Genomic DNA, 18109 nt, shown 5'->3' with positions numbered 1-18109 from the left:
CTGCCCATCCCTGAGCCATGTTTCTGTAATTGCTATGATATCCCAGTCCCATGCTCCTAACCATGCCCTGAGTTCACCTGCCTTCCCTGTTAGGTCCCTTGCATTGAAATAAATGCAGTTTAATTTATTAGTGTTTACATGTCCCTGCCTGGCCTGACTGTTTGACTCGCTTCTGTTCTCAACTGTAACAGTCTCAGATTGATCTCTTTCCTCACTATCTCCCCGGATCCCCCCCAACCCCCCGCCACCTTACTAGTTTAAATCCTCCTGAGCAGCTCCAGCAAATTTCCCTGCCAGTATATTAGTCCCCTTCCAATTTAGGTGCAAACCGTCCTTCTTGTACAGGTCACATCTACCCCAAAAGAGATCCAAAAATGTGTATCCTTCTCCCATACACCAACTCCTCAGCCATGCATTAATCTGCTCTATCCTCCTATTCCTGCCCTCACTAGCTCATAGCACCGGGAGTAATCCAGATCTTCCTACTCTCGAGGACCTCCTTTTTTAAATTTCTGCCTAACTCTCTGTAATCTCCCTTCAGAATTTCAACCTGTTCCCTTCCTATGTCGTTGGTTCCAATGTGGACAATGACCTCTTGCTGGCTCCTCTCCCCCATGAGAATATTCTGCACTCTCTCTGAGACATCCTTGATCCTGGCACCAGGGAAGCAACACACCATTCTGCTTTTTCACTGTTGGCCACAGAAACGTCTGTCTGTACCTCAGACTAGAGGATCCCCGAACACAATTGATCTCTTGGAACCCGACGTACCCCTCATTGCCAGTCTCAGTTCCAGAAACTTGGCTGTTTGTGCTACGTTCCTCTGAGAATCCATCACCCCCTACAATTTCCAAAACAGCATACCTGTTTGAAATGGGTATATCCACAAAAGGCTCCTGCACTAGCTGCCGACCTCTTACCTTTCCTGGAGTTAACCCATCTATGTGACTGTATTTGAGACTTTCCCCCCCCTTCCTATAACTGCCATCCATCACATACTGTTGCTGTTGCAAATTCTTCTAACTGTCTCTCCAACCAATCCATTCGATCTGATAAGATTTGCAGCCAGCAGCATTTATGGCAGATATCATCTGCAGTGACCCTTAAACTCTCTTTAAGCTCCCACATATGATAAGAAGTACATATTACTCTATTAAAGGCCATTTTTTGCTCTTTCACAATCTACAGACCCAGAAAATAACACCGTCTTATTCCTCTACAAACTCTGCCCCAGATTAAATTAATAGTTATGACTTACATTTTAAGTTTAATCAAGAGACATATCTCCAAAGACACGTGATCAAGAAAGAACCCACTCTACTCTCTATTGTAGATTCTCTGTAGGCCATACTTAAAAACAACGATTAACTTATCTGATTCTGTGCTGTGAATTTTGCCCAACAGTTCCTTGAAGGAAATGTTTTAAAGTGGGGGCGATGAATTTTAAAAGCTGAGAAGTGATTTGGTGGAGGTGGACTGAACAGGGCTGCTAAAGGATAAATCATTGGTAAACCAGTGGGAGGCACTAAAAGGAACAATCCTTTGGACATAAAGCAGACATGACCCCTCCAAATATAAGAATGATGCTGCCAAATCCCTGTGAATCTCCAGAAATTTGCAGGGAAAGATTAAACAAACAGAAAGCTTATGATAGTTACAAAAAACTCAAAACTATAGATAGCCTAAAGTAGTATAGAAAATATAGGGATCATGTAAAAAGGAAAAGAAGAAAATCAAGACAGACCATGAAACAATATTGGCAACCAGATGAAGGAAAATCCAATGATCTTTTACCAGTATATAAAGAGCAAAAGGATGGTTAAGGAAAAAGTGCAACCTATCAAAAATGAAGAAGGGAACTTGTGTGAAGATGCAGAAGATATGGGAAGAATTTTAAATGACTTTTTCATCTCTCGTTACTAAGGAAAAGGATGATGTGGATACAGTAATCCAAGAAGAGCAGTGTGAAACTTTGAACAAAATAATCATAATGACAGAGGAAGTATTAGAGGAGTTGGAATCCTTGAAAGTGAGTAAGTTGCTAGGGCCAGATAGGTTGTTCCCTCAGTGGTTGAAGGAAGTCGTGAAGAAAACTGCAGATGCTCTGAGGATTATTTTCCAATCTTCAATCGATACAGGTCATGTGCCGGAGGACTGGCAGAATGCAAATTTGGTTCCATTGTTTAAAAAGGGTACAAAGGACGTACAAAATAATTATAAGCAAGTTAGTCTTACTGTGGTAGTGGGCAAATTGTTAGAATCACTTCTGAGAGATTGGATAAACTGTCATTTAGAAAGACATGGACTAGTCAATGATAGTCAGCATGGCTTTGTTAAAGAAAGGTCCTGCTTTACAATTTTGATTGAATTCCTTGAGGAATGGACTGAGGAGTGGCAGATGGAGATTAATTTAAATAGATGTGAGGTGTTGTATCTTGGTAAGGCAAATCAGGGTAGAACTTATACAGAATCCTGCAGAGTGTTGCCAAACAAAGTCCGTGAGGTGCACGTTCATAGTTCCTTGAAAGTGGAGTCGCAAGTAGACCAGGTATTGAGGAAGGCATTTGGCCAGTGCATTGAATGTAGGATTTGGGAGGTCATGCTGCAGCTGTACAGGACACTGGTTAGGTCACTTTTGGAATATTGCATACAATTCTGGTCCGAATATAGGAAAGATGTTAAACTTGAAAGGGTTCAGAAAAGAAGACAGGATTGGAGCATTTGAGTTATAGGAAGAATAGGCTGGGGTTATTTTCCCTGGTGTTTGAGGCTGAGGGGCAATCTTATTGAAGTTTATAAAATCATGAAGGACATGGATCGGGTGAATAACCAAAATCTTTTTCCAGAAACCTGAAGTGCAAAGAGATTTGGGAGTTCTAGTCTAGGATTCTCTCAAAGTAAACTTGCAGGTTGAGTCAATCGTTAGAAAGGCAAATGCAATGATGGCATTGAGAAGACTGGAATATAAAAGCAGGGATGTTCTTCTGAGGCTCTGGTCAGGCCAATTTTGAGTATTGTTTGCAGTTTTAGGCCCCATATCTCAGGAAGGATGCACTGGCCCTGGAGCAGGTTCACTAGAATGGTGCCAGGAATGAAGAGCTTAATATAGGAGGAATGTCTGAGGACTCCAGGTCTGTGCTGAATGGAATTTAGAAGGATTTTGGGGGCGGGGGGAAGAAATCTAATTGAAACTTACAGAACACTGAATGGTTTGGACGATTAAGATTACTTACAGTGTGGAAACAGGCCCTTCGGCCCAACAAGTCTACACCGACCCGCAACCCAGCCAGACCCATTCCCCTACATTTACCCCTTCACCTAACACTACGGGCAATTTAGCATGGCCAATTCACCTAACCTGCACATTTTTGGACTGTGGGAGAAAACCGGAGCACACGGAGGAAACCCACGCAGACATGGGGAGAATGTGCAAACGCCACACAGAGAGTCGCCTGAGGCGGGAATTGAACCCAGGTCTCTGGCGCTGTGAGGCAGCAGTGCTAAGCACTGTGCCACCATGCTGCCCAGAAGGGAAGATGTTTCCATCGGTAGGAAAGACTAGGGCCCGAGGGCACAGCCTTAGATTAAAAGGAAGACGTTTTCAGAATGGAGAGAAGGAGAAACTTCTTCAGCCAGAGAGTGGGGAAACTGTGGAATTCACTGCCACAGAAGGGTGTGGGAGGTCAGATCATTAAGTATATTTATGACGCAGATAGATAGGTTCTTGATTGTCAAGGGGATCAAGGGTTATGGGGAGAAAGAGGGAGAAAGGGTTGAGAACCTTATCAGCCATGATTGAATGACAGAGCAGACTCAATGGGCTGGATAGCCTAATTTGTTCTCCTGTGTCTTATGAGCTCCATGCTGGCAAATGGGACGAGATTAAATTTAGGATATCTGGTCAGCACGGACAAGTTGAACTGAAGAGTCTGTCTGTGCCGAGAACAATTGATGAGGGTAATGGATGTTGACTAGAACATAGAACATTAGAACATTACAGCGCAGTACAGGCCCTTCGGCCCTCGATGTTGCGCTGACCTGTTATACCAATCTGAAGCCCATCTAACCTACACTATTCTATGTGGAGTTTAGTCAGGCATATGACAACATCCCACATAGCAGACTAGCCAAAAAAAAAAGCCCATTAGACACTGAGTGTCGCATTAAGTTGGATCCAAAGTTTGTTTAGTAACAGGTAACCAAAAGGTAATGGTTGATAGCTGCCCCTGCAGATAGTGCTCCCCAGGGCTCGATGTTGGTGCGTCTGCTGTTTGTTTTATACATTAACAATTTGTACTTGAATGTGGGGGCACGATTGAGAAATTTGCAGACAACAGTAGTTGGCCACGTAGTGAATGGTGTAGAGGATAGCTATAAGCTACAAAATGACATACACCACTATTTTAAACGGGCACCTTATCAACCTTTGCTTTTGATAAACGAGCAAAAATTCTTTACCTCAAAAACTGCAGTCTTCTGCAATGTATGAGTATTTATGCTGTAAATAAATAAGTGATATGTATATCTGCAGTATTATTTTTCTATTACTTTGTGCTTTTACATTAATTTTAGGTGGTGTGCTGATATTTTTACATAGATTATGAGCGATATCGATGTCTCGCAGCTTCGCTTGGTCAAGCTTTACTGTGGTTAGTTTGAGTTTGATTTATTGTTGTCATGTACTGAGATAGTGAAAAAATGTTTTATTTCATCGTATACAGACAGATCATACCATACAAAGTGCCTTAGGGTAGCAGAACAGTGTTACAGCCGCAGAGGGACAGATCAGTATTAACATTTGAGAGATCCATTCAAGTCTGATTGCTAGTGGGGAAGAAGCTGTTCTTGAATCTGTTTATACATGTATTCAAAACTTTGATATTTTCTTCCCAAAAGAAGAGGGTAGGAGAAGAAAGTATAACTGGAGTAAGAGGGGTTTTTAATTACAAATAAAAACTGATTGAAAGCCTCAGCAGGTCTGGCAGCATCTGTGGAAAGAAATCAGAGTTTAGGTTTCGGGTTCATTGACTCAGGACTGATAGTAGTTATTGGAAAAAAAAAGTTTTTTTTAATGCAGAAAATGGGGAGCAAGTAAGGAGTAAACAACAGGTGGAAATACAGCCGAAAAGAGAGAAACAGTTGGACAGGAAAAAAAAAAGGTATGAATGAACAGTGGACTTTGATCATGTTGGTTGCCTTCTTGAGGCAGCAGGAGGTATAGATGGAAAGCTAGTTTGCTTGATAAACTGGTCTGTTTTCACAACTGTAGTTTCTTGTGATCTTGGGAAGAGCAGTTGCCAGGGATCAAGGCACTTTGGTAGGCTGGAGTTGGTGTGAGCCATGACTGACGTTTTGAAGCACTTCATAATTATGGAATTTGTGCTCGAGGCATCGTCTATGATGTTCATGTGCACTACTTGATATCTGGAATATTTAATCAACCAGTATAGGTACTGGTTAGAACGTAGAAGTGCAGTACAGGGCCTTCAGCCCTCAATGTTGCACCAACCTGTGGAACCAATCTGAAGCCTATCTATCTGACACTATTCCATTTTCATCCATATGTTTATCCAACGATCATTTAAATGCCCTTAAAGTTGGCGAGTCTACTACAGTTGCAGGCAGTGCATTCCATGCTGCTCCTACTTTGAGTAAAGAAACTACCTCTGACATCTGTCCTATGTCTATCATCCCTCAATTTAAAACTATGTCCCCTCGTGCTAGCAATCACCATCCAAGTAAAAAGGCTCTCACTGCCCACCCTATCTAACCCTCTGATTATCTTGTATGTCTTAATTAAGTCACTTCTCAACCTTCTTCTCGCCAATGAAAACAGCCTCAAGTCCCTCAGTCTTTCCTCATAAGACCTTCCCTCCATACCAGGCAACATTCCAGTAAATCTCCTCTGAACCCTTTCCAAAGCTTCCACACCCTTCCTATAATGCGGTGACCAGAACTGTATGCAATACTCCACGTGTGGCTGCAACAGAGGTTTTGTACAGTAGCAACCTCATGACTCTAAAACTCAATCCCTCTACCAATAAAAGCTAACACACAGTATGCCTTTTGAACAACCCGATCAACCTGGGTTGCAACTTAGAGATCTATGTACATGGGCACCCAGATCTCTCTGCTCATCTACACTGCCAAGAAGCTTACCATTAGCCTAGTACTCTTTATTCTTGTTGCAGCTTCCAAAGTGAATTTACCTCACTTTTCTGCATTAAATTCCATTTGCTACTTCTCTGCCCACCTCTGCATCTTATCTATGCCCCTGTAACCCACAACATCCTTCGGCATTATCCACAACTCTGCCTACCTGAGTGTCATCTGCAAGTTTACTAACCCATCATTCTCGGCCCTCATCTAGGTCATTTCTAAAAATGACCAACAGCAATGGCCCCAAAACAGATCCTTGCGGTACACCACTAGTAACTGAACTCCAGGATGAACATTTCCCATCAATGACTATCCTCTGTCTTCTTTCAGCTAGCCAATGTTTGATCCAAACTGCTAAAATCACCCTCAATCCCATGCCTCCATATTTTGTGCATTAGTCTACCGTGAGGAATCTGCACACCACAACCGATTTACCCTCATCTACTTGTTTGGTCACCTTTTTCAAAGAACTCTAAGTTTGTGAGGCACGACCTACCCTTCACAAAACAGTGTTGATTATCCCTAATCAACTTATTCCTCTTTAGATGATTATAAATACGATCTCTTATAACCATTCCCAACACTTTACCCAGAACCTAAGTAAGGCTCACTGGTCTATAACCAGGGTTGTCTGTCCTCCCCTTCTTGAACAAGGGGACAACATTTTCTAACTCCAGTCTTCTGGCACTGTTCATGCATCAAGATCATGCCAAGAGGCTCTGCAGTCTCCTCCTGAGCTTCCCAAAGAATCCTAGGATAAATCTAATCTAGCCCTGGATTTTCACACTTTCCAAAATTTCTAACACCTCCTCCTTGTGAACCTCAATTCCTTGTAGTCTAGTAGCCTGTGTCTTAGTATTCTCCTCGACAACAGTCTTTTTCCAGTGCAAATGCAGACAAAACATTCATTTAGTGCTTCTTCTATCTCCTCCGACTCCATGCACAACTTGCCACTACTGTCCTTTATTGGTCCTAATCTTATTCTAGTTGTTCTATTATTCCTGATATAGAACGCTTTAAAATTTCCCTTGAGCCCATCTGCCAACAACTTCTCATGTCCACTCCTGGCTCGTCTGAGTTCCCTTTCAGTCTTTCCTGGCTAGTTTGTAACTCTCAAGTGCCCTTTGAGCCTTCACGTTTCATCCTAACATAAGCATTCTTCTTGACAAGAGATTCAATTTTGGTAAACCACGGCTCCCTCGCTCAACCACTTCCTCCCTGCCTGACAGGTACATACTTAAGGACAAGCTGTTCCTTGAATAAGTTCAATGTTTCAATTGTACCCATCCCCTGCAGTCTCCTTCCCCTTCTCAAATCTTGCCTAATTGCATCATAATTGCCTTTCCCCCAGCGATAACTTTTGCCCTACAATATATATCTATCCCTTTCCATCACTAAATTAAACCTAACCGAATTGTGGTCACTATCACCAAAGTGTTCACCTACATCCTGATCTAACACCTGGCCGGGTTCATTACCCAGTACTAAATCCAATGTGGCCTCACCCTTTGTTGGCCTGTCTACATCCGGTGTCAGGAAATCATCCTGCACACATTGGACAAAGCTGACCCATCTATACTCGAACTGTAGAATTTCCAGTCAATTTGAAAAGTTGAAATCCCCCATAACTACCCGTTACTCCCACTCCTATCCAGAATCATCTTTGCAATCCTTTCCACTACATCTGTGGAACTATTTGGAGGCTTATAAAAAAATTCTGAACAGGGTTACCTCTCCTTTCCTGTTTCTAACCTTAGCAAGAGCGTCCTCTGCTACTGTCTTTCTGCTACTGTAATACAGTTCTTGACTAACATTGCCACACCTCCCCCTCTTACCATCTCTTATTTAAAGATTTAAATCACAGAACTGGGAACAACCATTCCTGTCCCTGCTCTATCCAGGTCTCCAAAATGGCCACAAAATTGAAGTCCCAGGTACCCATGCTGCAAGTTGATCCACCATATTCCAGATGCTCCTGGCATTAAAGTAAACCCATTTCAAACCACCTTCCTGCTTGCCAGTGCAGTCTTGCAACCATATTTCTGACCTCACTACTCTCAACCTCCTGGAGACTAGAACTACTACTTAGGTTCCCATCCCCCTGCAGGAAATATTTCAAACACTCATGAAGGGCATTTGTAAATCTCTCCCCGCCCCCGGAAATTAGTACACCTCTGGGTTAATCAAAGGTTTGCTGTAGATGGGAGGAATGGGTAAGAAAATGGCAGAAAGAGTTCAACTCATAAGTGTGAGGTAATGCAATGTACTTAGGGAGGTCAAACGGTAAAAAGGAATACACAATAAATGCGAATGAGGAAATAGGTAGACGAAGTGAGAAAGCTAGGTTTGCACATTGCCAGGTCCCTAAGGGCAGCAGTGCAAGTAAGTAAGTTGTAAAGAAGGTATATGCAATGCTTTCCTTCATTGGTATTGACACAGGGTAAGAACTCCTGCTGAAATTAAATCAGCAACACAAGATTTATCCCGTGCAGAAATTTGAGGGGTCAAGAACTATTTAAAGTAAAAATTAACAACTTTATTTCTTAAAGTATAACAGAATAGCTAACAGCTATTTATAACTCCTTCCTCTAACCTTTTGCTTTCCCCTCTGCAGTACTGATTAAGATTGACAAAACAGAACTGCTTACCTCAAAACCAGGCAGCTTTTGGTTATTCTCTGTATCCCTATCTTTTCTTCTTGGGAATTCTGCTTCATAGTTTACTGATCAATAAAGGTACCTTTAAGAGAACTATTTTTTGGGCAGTTTTAACATGCTGATGGCATGGCAGTTCTCCTCCTAACTGTTCAATTTTCCATGTCCTATACCCCCAAAGCATTGGATTAGGTCATTGACTTTTTAGATAGAATTTAGTATATTGACAAATTTGATTAGAATTTGGTATTTTTCAGGGTGTAATTTAAACTGCTTGGCCAATTTCGAATTGGTTTGGCTCCAGGCAAACCTGCTAATTGAGCTGTTCGACCAAATGTTACCTTTATTGAGAACACTTGGTGCAGTGTCAGGTAATTCTACTCACTTCTGACTTTGTAAGTGTCAGACCCACATCTTCATAACACCTGCTCCCTTAAGAAAAAAAAGAATCATAGTGAAAAGATGGCTTCATTTTTCTTTAATCTTTAAACATACAGATAACTTAAAGTTCACCTTAACTTCTTCCCAAATCCCTGTATAGATATAACATTGAATACAAATCTCATCTAAACTTGCAGTTAAATCCACAATAACGCATCTGCAATTACATTCTTATGAACTGCAACATGTATGACTTTTTAAAGTCTGTAACATAAGACCCCAACAAAATCTGTGTACGCAACCATCTCAGACACTGTTTGAGACGTACACGTTGAAATGTTTTAAGGCTAGTACCAAACTCAATAGTTCTCTTCCGATCGTGGACTATTTCTGGTGGATGTTGATCTTCTTTGAAAAGTAATAAACTGGTAGTTCAATCCCATCCTCATCTTCCTGTAGGAAGACACCTCCAACTCCTATGTCAATAGCATTGATGGTGACTTTAAAAGGTTTTGAAAAGTTTGGTGCAGCTAAAACTGATTTGGTGGTTAATAATGATTTCAAATGGTTGAATGCCTAGTGGCATGGGTCTATCCATTGAAACTTTGTTCTTCTTCAGCTAATTGGTTAACTGTGCCACTACACTGCTGAAGTTTGAAACAAACCTCTGATAAAATCTGCTGAGTCCTAAGAATCGAAGCACCTCTTTCTTAGAGGTTGGTTGTGGAAATTCCTAGATGACCTTAGTCTTTGCGTTCCGTGGGGTCAACCTTCCATGACTGATGTTATGTCCCAAGAAAGTCACCTCTGCTTTCGCAAATTTTCTTTTATTTAAGTTTATCACTAGTTTTGCTTCTCATAGTTGTTCAAAGAGCTCTGCCAAATGTACCATGTGACCTTTCCAGGACTTAAAGATCACCACATTGTCCAAATAGACTGCACAGTTTGTTAACCCAGCCACAACTTTGTTAGAGTCTCTGGAATGTGGTGGGTGCATTCTTCATTCCAAAGGCCATCACTTAACTGATATAGCCCATTTATGGTTACAAACGCAGAAATTTATTTCGCAGTCTCTGATAAAGGTATCTGCCAGTAACCGTGCATTAAGTCCAAGTTGGTGATGTAACTGGCTTGATAGACGTTCTTGATACAGTCCAATCTAGGAATTGGATAGGAGTCAGATTTTGTAACAGCGTTGACCTTCCGATAATCCACACAGAATCGTAGAGTCCTGTCTGGTTTGGGAACTAAGACGATCGGCAACCTCCACTCACTCTGGCTTGGTTTGATAATATCCTCATCAAGCATGGCCCCCACCTCCATCTGGACCTGTTTAGCTTTGAGACGATTAAGCCGATAGGGGTCTTGTTTTAAACAGAGCAATATTCGCTACATCTGCTTCATGTATAATAGCACTAGTCCTCCCAATCTGATTCTTTCATATGTCCTTATACTGCAGTAACAAATCTTTTAACTGCGTTCTGTGCTCCTATGACCTATCCCATCCTCAAGGACCTCTTTTTAAAATAGATTTTGAGGTACCTTAAAATCCACATCATCTGGATTCGATTCCTCACTCTGCGGGGAAGTAACTAACACCTGTTTTCCCAGTCCCTTCTCTTTAGTATAATACAGTTTCAACATGTCACATGACAAACTCTATACCTTTTTCTATCTGGCATCTTTACTAGATCGTTCACCTCACTCATCCTTTTCTCAATTTGATAGGAACCATTGAACCTGGCTTTGAAAGGATCTCCTATCATTGGTAACAGTACTAACATATTATCCTCCAGAAAAACATTAGTCTGAGTTTTTATCTGCCCCTGCTTCTCTACACTGTGCCCCCTTTAGGTGCTGTTTAGCTAACTCACCTACTCTACGTAATCTCTCCCTTACCTCAGATACATAACCTAAGTGTGAGATCTCCGACTTTGGTCATGTCAACTTTTCTTTAACTTCCAAGGGTCTTTCACGTCATGACCGATTATCTGAAAGGGAGTTAACTGAGTAGATTCATTTGGGGCATCTTTAATGGCAAACATTGGCATACCTTCATCCCAGTCATTCAGGTAGTCCTGACAGTATGTGCCAACATGTTCTTAAAGGTCTGATGCCACCTTTCTCAAGCTCCCTGTGATTCAGGATGATATGCACTTTAAATCCAGTGCATATGTATAATCTATCCTTTAATTCTGTAAACAGAATAGCAGTAAAATTAGATCCTTGGTCCGACTGAATCTCTCTGTGTAGCCCATATTGTGCGAAAAAAGCTATTAACTCCTCTACTACCTTTTTGCCTTGATACTTGGCCAAAGCATTGCACTGTTACCTTATTGAGAACACTTGGTGCTGTGTCAGGTAGTTCTGCTAGCTTCTAACTCTTAAAAGATACAGTACACCCACATCTTCATAACAGATATAGAGTACAAAAGTAGGGATGCAGTGATGAAACTATATAAGACACTGGCAAGGCCACAACTGTGCGCATTTCTGGTCACCACATTTCAGGAAGGACATAATTGCTCTGGAGGCAGTGCAGAGAAGATTTACTAGAAAAGTTGCCAGGGCTAGAGAATTGTTGGTTTGAGGAGAGATCAGAGAAGTCTATGTTGCTTTCCTTGAAACGGAGAAGGAAAAGGGCCGACACAATTGAGGTATACAATACTGAGGGGGTAGAGGTAGAGTACACAGAAGGAGCCTGATTCCCTTGGCAGAGTTCAAAAAGCAGGGGTCATGGATTCAGGTGAAGTGGCAGAAGGATTAGAGGGGATATGAGGAAAAATGTTTTTTTAAATTCACTCTTGGGACATGGGCATTGCTGGCTGGCCAACATTTTATTGCCCATCCCTAATTATCCGTGAGAAGTTATTGGTGAGCTACCACCTTGAACTGCTGCAGTCAACATGCTATAGGTTGATCCACAGTACCATTTAGGGAGATAATTTCAGGATTTTGACCCAACAGTGAAGGAACAGCAATATATTTCCAAGTGAGCATGGTGACTGGCTTGGAAAGGAACTTGAAGGTGGTGTTCTCATTTTGCCATGCAAGTAACTGGGAAGTATTCCATCACTATCATGACATATGCCCTGTAGATGGACAGACTTTGGGGAGTCAGGGAAAAGTGTTATCTGCCACAGTATTCCTAGCATCTGAACTGCTCTTATCACCAGTTGAGTTTCTGCAAAATGTAGTACCAAGGATGTTGGCAGTGAGGAATTCAGTTGTGGAACACCACCAAGTGTGCTTAGATGGTCTCTTATTAGAAGTGGTCATTGTCCTGCATTTGTGGGGTGCAAATTAGGAATTGGCTTCAGCTTGGTGGGCTGAAGTATTCCTGTTCTGTATTGTTCTTTGAATGTTACTTGCCAGTTGAGCCAAAACCTGGATATTGTCCATATCTTGTTGGATTGGAACATGGACTGCTTCAGTATGAGTTGTAATGTTGTGTAGTCATTGGCAAACATCTCCACTTCTGCCCTTGAGGAACGGTCATTGAGGAGGCAGCTGAAGGTTGTTGGGCCTAGGGCACTACCCAGTCAAACTCCTGCAGAAATGTACTGAAGCTAAGATGACTGACTTCCAACAACCACAAACCTATTTCTGTATGCTGAGTATGACTCCAACCATTGCAGCCACAGAAAACATTCACCTAATCGTATAATGTGTTAAAATTCAGGAGACACAACTATCCCAGAGGTCACTACTTAAAGTAATAGTTAACAATTTTCTTCTTAAAGAAGAGACAGTATTAAAAACAATTATGTACAACTCCTTTCTCTTAAACCTATCCTTTACCTCCCACTCTACAATACTGGTCCAACTTTAAAAAATCCCGATTAAGATGTAAAACAAAACAAACACGTTTCAAAAACCTGTCAGCTTTGTTGATTCTCCTTTGTAGATTTTCTATGGGTTGGTTTTGATGGGTTGCTGCACAAACTTCTTATAGACAGGCAACTTGCAGAGAACTCTTCAACTAGCAGTCTATATTTGTGGATGTCTTTGGCTGTTTTCCTAACTCTTCAAAATGTCTGGTTTTATACCCCAAAACATTGGATTGTTTTATTGGTTTTAAATTTTATCCAAATTTAATTGGATTTTGGTATCTTGGGGCATAATTTAAACTGATTGGTAGAATTTGAATTTGTGTTTGTTTCATGGCAACTCATCTGCAGCTATTTGTTTCCCCATGTGTTACCTTCTTTGTTCAGGACAGTGCTTTGTCAGTCCTTGCTAGTTTTTCAACTCCTAAATGGTGAGTACACCTCTGCACCTTCATAACAGTTTACACTGATAAGTGTTGATTTCAGTTTTGCTATGGCTCCTTTATACCCTAGTCAGTTGAATGTGGCCTTGATGCTAAAGGCAGTAACTCTCCTCAGGAATTCAGCTGTTTTATTCATATTTGAACCTAAGCTTTCATGAGGTCAGGAACTGTGTGATGCTGGCAGAACCAAAACAGACAACACTGATCAGATGCTGCTTCATAGCTTTGTTGATGACACCTTCCATTACTTTGTTGATGATAGAGATTAGATTGATGGAGCTGGATTTGTTCTGCTTAGTGTACAGGATATACTTGGGTAATTTTCCATTGTTATAACTACACTGGAACAGCTTGGCTAGGGGAGTGGCAAGTTCTGGGGCACAAGTCCTCAGTACTGTTGCTGGAATGTTCTCAGGGCCTATAGTCCTCGCAGTATCCAGTGCCACCAACTGTTTGAAATCACATGGAGTGAATCAACTTGGTTGAAGACTAGTATCTATAATGCTAGGGACCACTGGAGGAGGCAGAGATGGATCATTTTCTTGGCACTTCTGGCTGAAAGTTGAAAGCGCCTTAAGTGCTGTGGTCAGTGTGTATTAAGTTGGGATGAGAAAGCGTATCTGGGTGTCTTTTAACAATTTATGCAATTACCTTTGAAAGTTAGTGCTACATTTGCTTAACCAGCCTTTCAGATCAACCTGCTTACCACTGTGCCACCGTGCCGCCCACGGCACTTCTGGCTGAAAGTTGAAAGCGCCTTAAGTGCTGTGGTCAGTGTGTATTACGTTGGGATGAGAAAGCGTATCTGGGTGTCTTTTAACAATTTATGCAATTACCTTTGAAAGTTAGTGCTACATTTGCTTAACCAGCCTTTCAGATCAACCTGCTTATCTCAAATCCTTTCTGGTTGTTTTGCCATTTACAGTAAATCTATCCTTGGGTTTCCAAACCTCATACCAGTGCAAGCTATTGCTACAGAGAATGCAATTAAAAATTGTTGATCCAGTATGTATATGTTTGTCAGCCTGTGACCACTTCATAATGGTGAAAATAAAAGCTTTTGGTTCTAAGAAATCTCAGTAAACAGTTAAATTGGTAATATGGCATCCAATTAACAGGTACAAGGAGAATAAAAGAGCAACACTTTATTTTTCTATTGGTTACAATTTTCTAGGGAGCTGGATTAAGGCTTCCTTTGCTAAACTGTATCTGTTATTACCAAGGAAGCACCTTGTACTATACAGTATAGCAGAAGGAAAATAGCAGACACACAGGCTTGCTGAGCAGGTTCCAAATTTAGATCCTAAACACCAAAAGATTCAGAATGCTAATACAGGTAGACAATCCTTTATCTGATATCCGAAGATTTTTTCCTCATTAACAAGGTTGTTTGGTGTGCAAACAGTTAACCCAACTCCACACCCACTTGACCCACATCACTCAGGTGTGATGTGGGGGCATGACCCAGCACTGACAGCCATCAATTCCATCTCAGTAGTACTCACAGGTCATCTGCTGTTTGGTATTATTCCAAAAACCAGCTGGTCCTGAGGGTTTTGGATAAAGGATTGTGTACCTGTACTGTAAGTTTTCACATTGGACATATATTTGGAAGTAACAACTATATTTTTCGTATTAAATAATGAAATTTGTTTCACTCCAAAGAAGAATGCATGTGTTCTACTTTGCATGTGCAGTAAAAGAAAGCTTTCTTTAAAAAAGGCTACTTCTGAGACTTCTGTTCCATCTAACCATCATGAACCTCAGACAAGGTTAATTCTCATAGATCCCATTAAAGTAACAGGCAAGAGAGTAGATTGCTGGTCCCTGGCAGATATATCTAATAAGTCTATAGCCTTAAAACTTGTCTTTAAACATTTAGACTAAAATGTAGTGAATTATGGAACACATTTACTGCACTAGAAAATAGACAGGCAGGAAGGCTCAGAAAAAAGGGGAACTCAAGGAATGCAGAAGACAGGGGACATCTGGGCTCACCAAGTGATAACAGGATGCTGTAAGGCAATGAAGAACATTTGCCTTAGCATTGATGAAACTGTGCGAACAGGACACCAAGTGATAACATTCACAGCCGTTCCCTTGTGAAATTAATAACAGTGTTTGAATCTGACCCCTATGCTGCCAATTAGAATGGATTCTTATTTCCCCTTGCAAGCGGGGCAGACAAAAAAATCTTTGCTGACTTGAGTTCAAAAGGGCACGAGAGAGAGACCATTTTAGTCCTGAGGCTGTTGGAGCCAGTAGAAAATTAACTCTTAGTGCTTATCTGCTATGGATTGAATTTAATCGTATTTTGGGACTTTATGATGATATTGAGTAGCCATTAAATACAAATTCTGTAAAAGGTAATATTATTGAAGCCTTAACTTACTTGCTGTTCTTGCAGACACTCTACAGACTGCCCCATAGTCAATTCTAACTAATCAGATCTCATGTCTTATTTGATTTTGAATCCAATCCTGAAAAGGAAGAAAGTCAATTCAAAGACTAGTGAGTCAGTTTAAATGCAACCTTATGGTAACATCTCAGCCTCAGGTACAGAATGATTCAATGCTTAAAAAGGAGTCTGCTCCTAGCTTAGAAATTATTCTAAGCCTAACATTGAAGAGATTCTAGCACAATGTGTCAGGAAGCCATTTTATGGTCAAAAGTTTGCTCTCCTGCTAAGAAGCCATTTTGTAAAATAATTGTATCAGACATGTGATCTGTGCAAGGTTATCTTATGAACTTTCTAATTAGCTCGGACAGGTACCTCTTTATGATAGGAGTTTATCTCATGAGCAGGCGCCTAACTTGGCTGGGTATGTTTTTCTGACCTGATGAATGGCTTAGGCCTGTAGGAGTGATTAGTCAATTAACTTTTCTTCCTTACGAATTATTGTCTTTAATTGTTATCTGTCTAATTAAGAACATGCAATTTTTAAAAAAACTTTTGTATAAAGGAAGCCACTATCAGTTCATGAGAGTAGCCTGCTGGGGCACTTTAAGAGCTGGTACCCTACTCTAAGTTATTAGAACCTTGTTTAGCTTATAGGTATCGGTGTTATGTTGTATGCTATTAGTGAATAAAGGGGATAGCTAAAATTTAACTAAACTGTCTGTAAGGGGTTTTTATTCCAGACTTCCAAAGAGTACGATCTCTGGGAAGAACCAAGAGAGAGAAGCTTACAAGCCTGAGTCCACAAGGGATTCTCTGGGCTGTCTCAAATCTCCACTTTAACGCACTTGCTAGCACCTGGCCAGTATCTTAAACCCTTCCTTTTCATATACCCATCAGATGCCTTTTAAATGCTGTTTTTGTACTAGCCTCCACCACTTCCTCTGACAGCTCATTACATATACGTACCACATCTGCATAAAAAATTACCTCTTAGGTCTCTTTGATATCTTTCCCCTCTCACCCTAAACCTATGCCCTGTAGTTCTGGACTCTTCCCACCCAAGAGAAAATATCTTATCTATTTACCCTGTCCACACCCTTCATGATTTTATAAACCCCTATAAGATCACCCCTCAGCCTTCAACACTCTAGGAAAACACCTAGCCTATTCAGCTTCTCCCTATAGTTCAAATCCTCCAACCCTGGCAACATCCTTGTAAATCTTTTCTGAACCCTTTCAAGTTTCATAACATCCTTCCGATCGGAAGGGGACCAAAACTGCATGCAATAATCCAACAGTGGCCTAGCCAACGCTGTCATTTTACATCAAAAAAATGCAGTAGCTGTTTACAAGTTGCTAATATTTCATTTTCAGGGAACTTCTACATGCAAGGGGAGATTCGGAAGAGGGAACTTCTGCAGAGCTGCGCTCTTCTTGGGATCCCTTCATCGTGTGTAACCATTCTGGACCACAGGTACATACCAATTGTAATAGTTCAGAGTATAACATCCAGGCTTTTCTAATGTTTGTAGAAGTAATGGCCTACCAAATACGAGATGCTTAGTGTCCCTTCAATTAAGGTACAGTATTTGTGTTCTGAAGCTGGTTTCAAAATTAGACTTTTAATATTTTTCTCTATATAAATTGGCAGTTTTCCAACCTCTGCTCTTTTATGGATGTTGCTTTTTACTGAAGTTACAGCAGGAACTACTTTTTTCCTTCCACTTGTGGGATATGTACATCACTGATGATTGTATTATTGCCCATCCCCATTTCTACTTGAGAATGTAGTGATGAGCTTTTTTTGAATCACTGCTGTCTATGTGTTGTTAACATTTTGGACCTCCCCCAGATGGTCTAATTTGTACAAGTGCTTATGTTGAGTGATGGAAGACCACACACCCTTGGAGGGCATCTTTTGCTTGCTTGATATGAAATGAGGAGAAAGTGAGGTCTGCAGATGCTGGAGATCAGAGCTGAAAATGTGTTGCTGGAAAAGCGCAGCAGGTCAGGCAGCATCCAGGGAACAGGAGAATCGACGTTTCGGGCATAAGCCCTTCTTCAGGAATGAGGAAAGTTTGTCCAGCAGGCTAAGATAAAAGGTAGGGAGGAGGGACTTGGGGGAGGGGCGTCGGAAATGTGATAGGTGGAAAGAGGTCAAGGTGAGGGTGATAGGTCAGACGGGAGTGGGGGCGGAGAGGTCGGGAAGAAGATTGCAGGTTAGGAAGGCGGTGCTGAAAT

The 18109-nt window shown here is 41.2% G+C and overlaps 1 protein-coding gene across 2 annotated transcripts in view; it reads left to right on the top strand.

The window, feature by feature from the left end:
• The window catches only part of pigl (phosphatidylinositol glycan anchor biosynthesis, class L), a 79935-nt gene that overhangs the window by 8666 nt on the left and 53160 nt on the right, over positions 1 to 18109 (top strand). For both annotated transcript variants that reach the window (XM_043714226.1, XM_043714225.1), the window contains exon 2: positions 17243 to 17342. In XM_043714226.1, the coding sequence (XP_043570161.1) occupies positions 17243 to 17342 (100 nt within the window). The remainder of the gene's footprint in view (positions 1 to 17242; positions 17343 to 18109) is intronic.

The sequence above is a fragment of the Chiloscyllium plagiosum genome, chromosome 23 (genome assembly GCF_004010195.1).
Source record: "Chiloscyllium plagiosum isolate BGI_BamShark_2017 chromosome 23, ASM401019v2, whole genome shotgun sequence".
Lineage (NCBI taxonomy): Eukaryota > Metazoa > Chordata > Chondrichthyes > Orectolobiformes > Hemiscylliidae > Chiloscyllium > Chiloscyllium plagiosum.
This window is presented reverse-complemented; position numbering and strand designations above follow the sequence as displayed.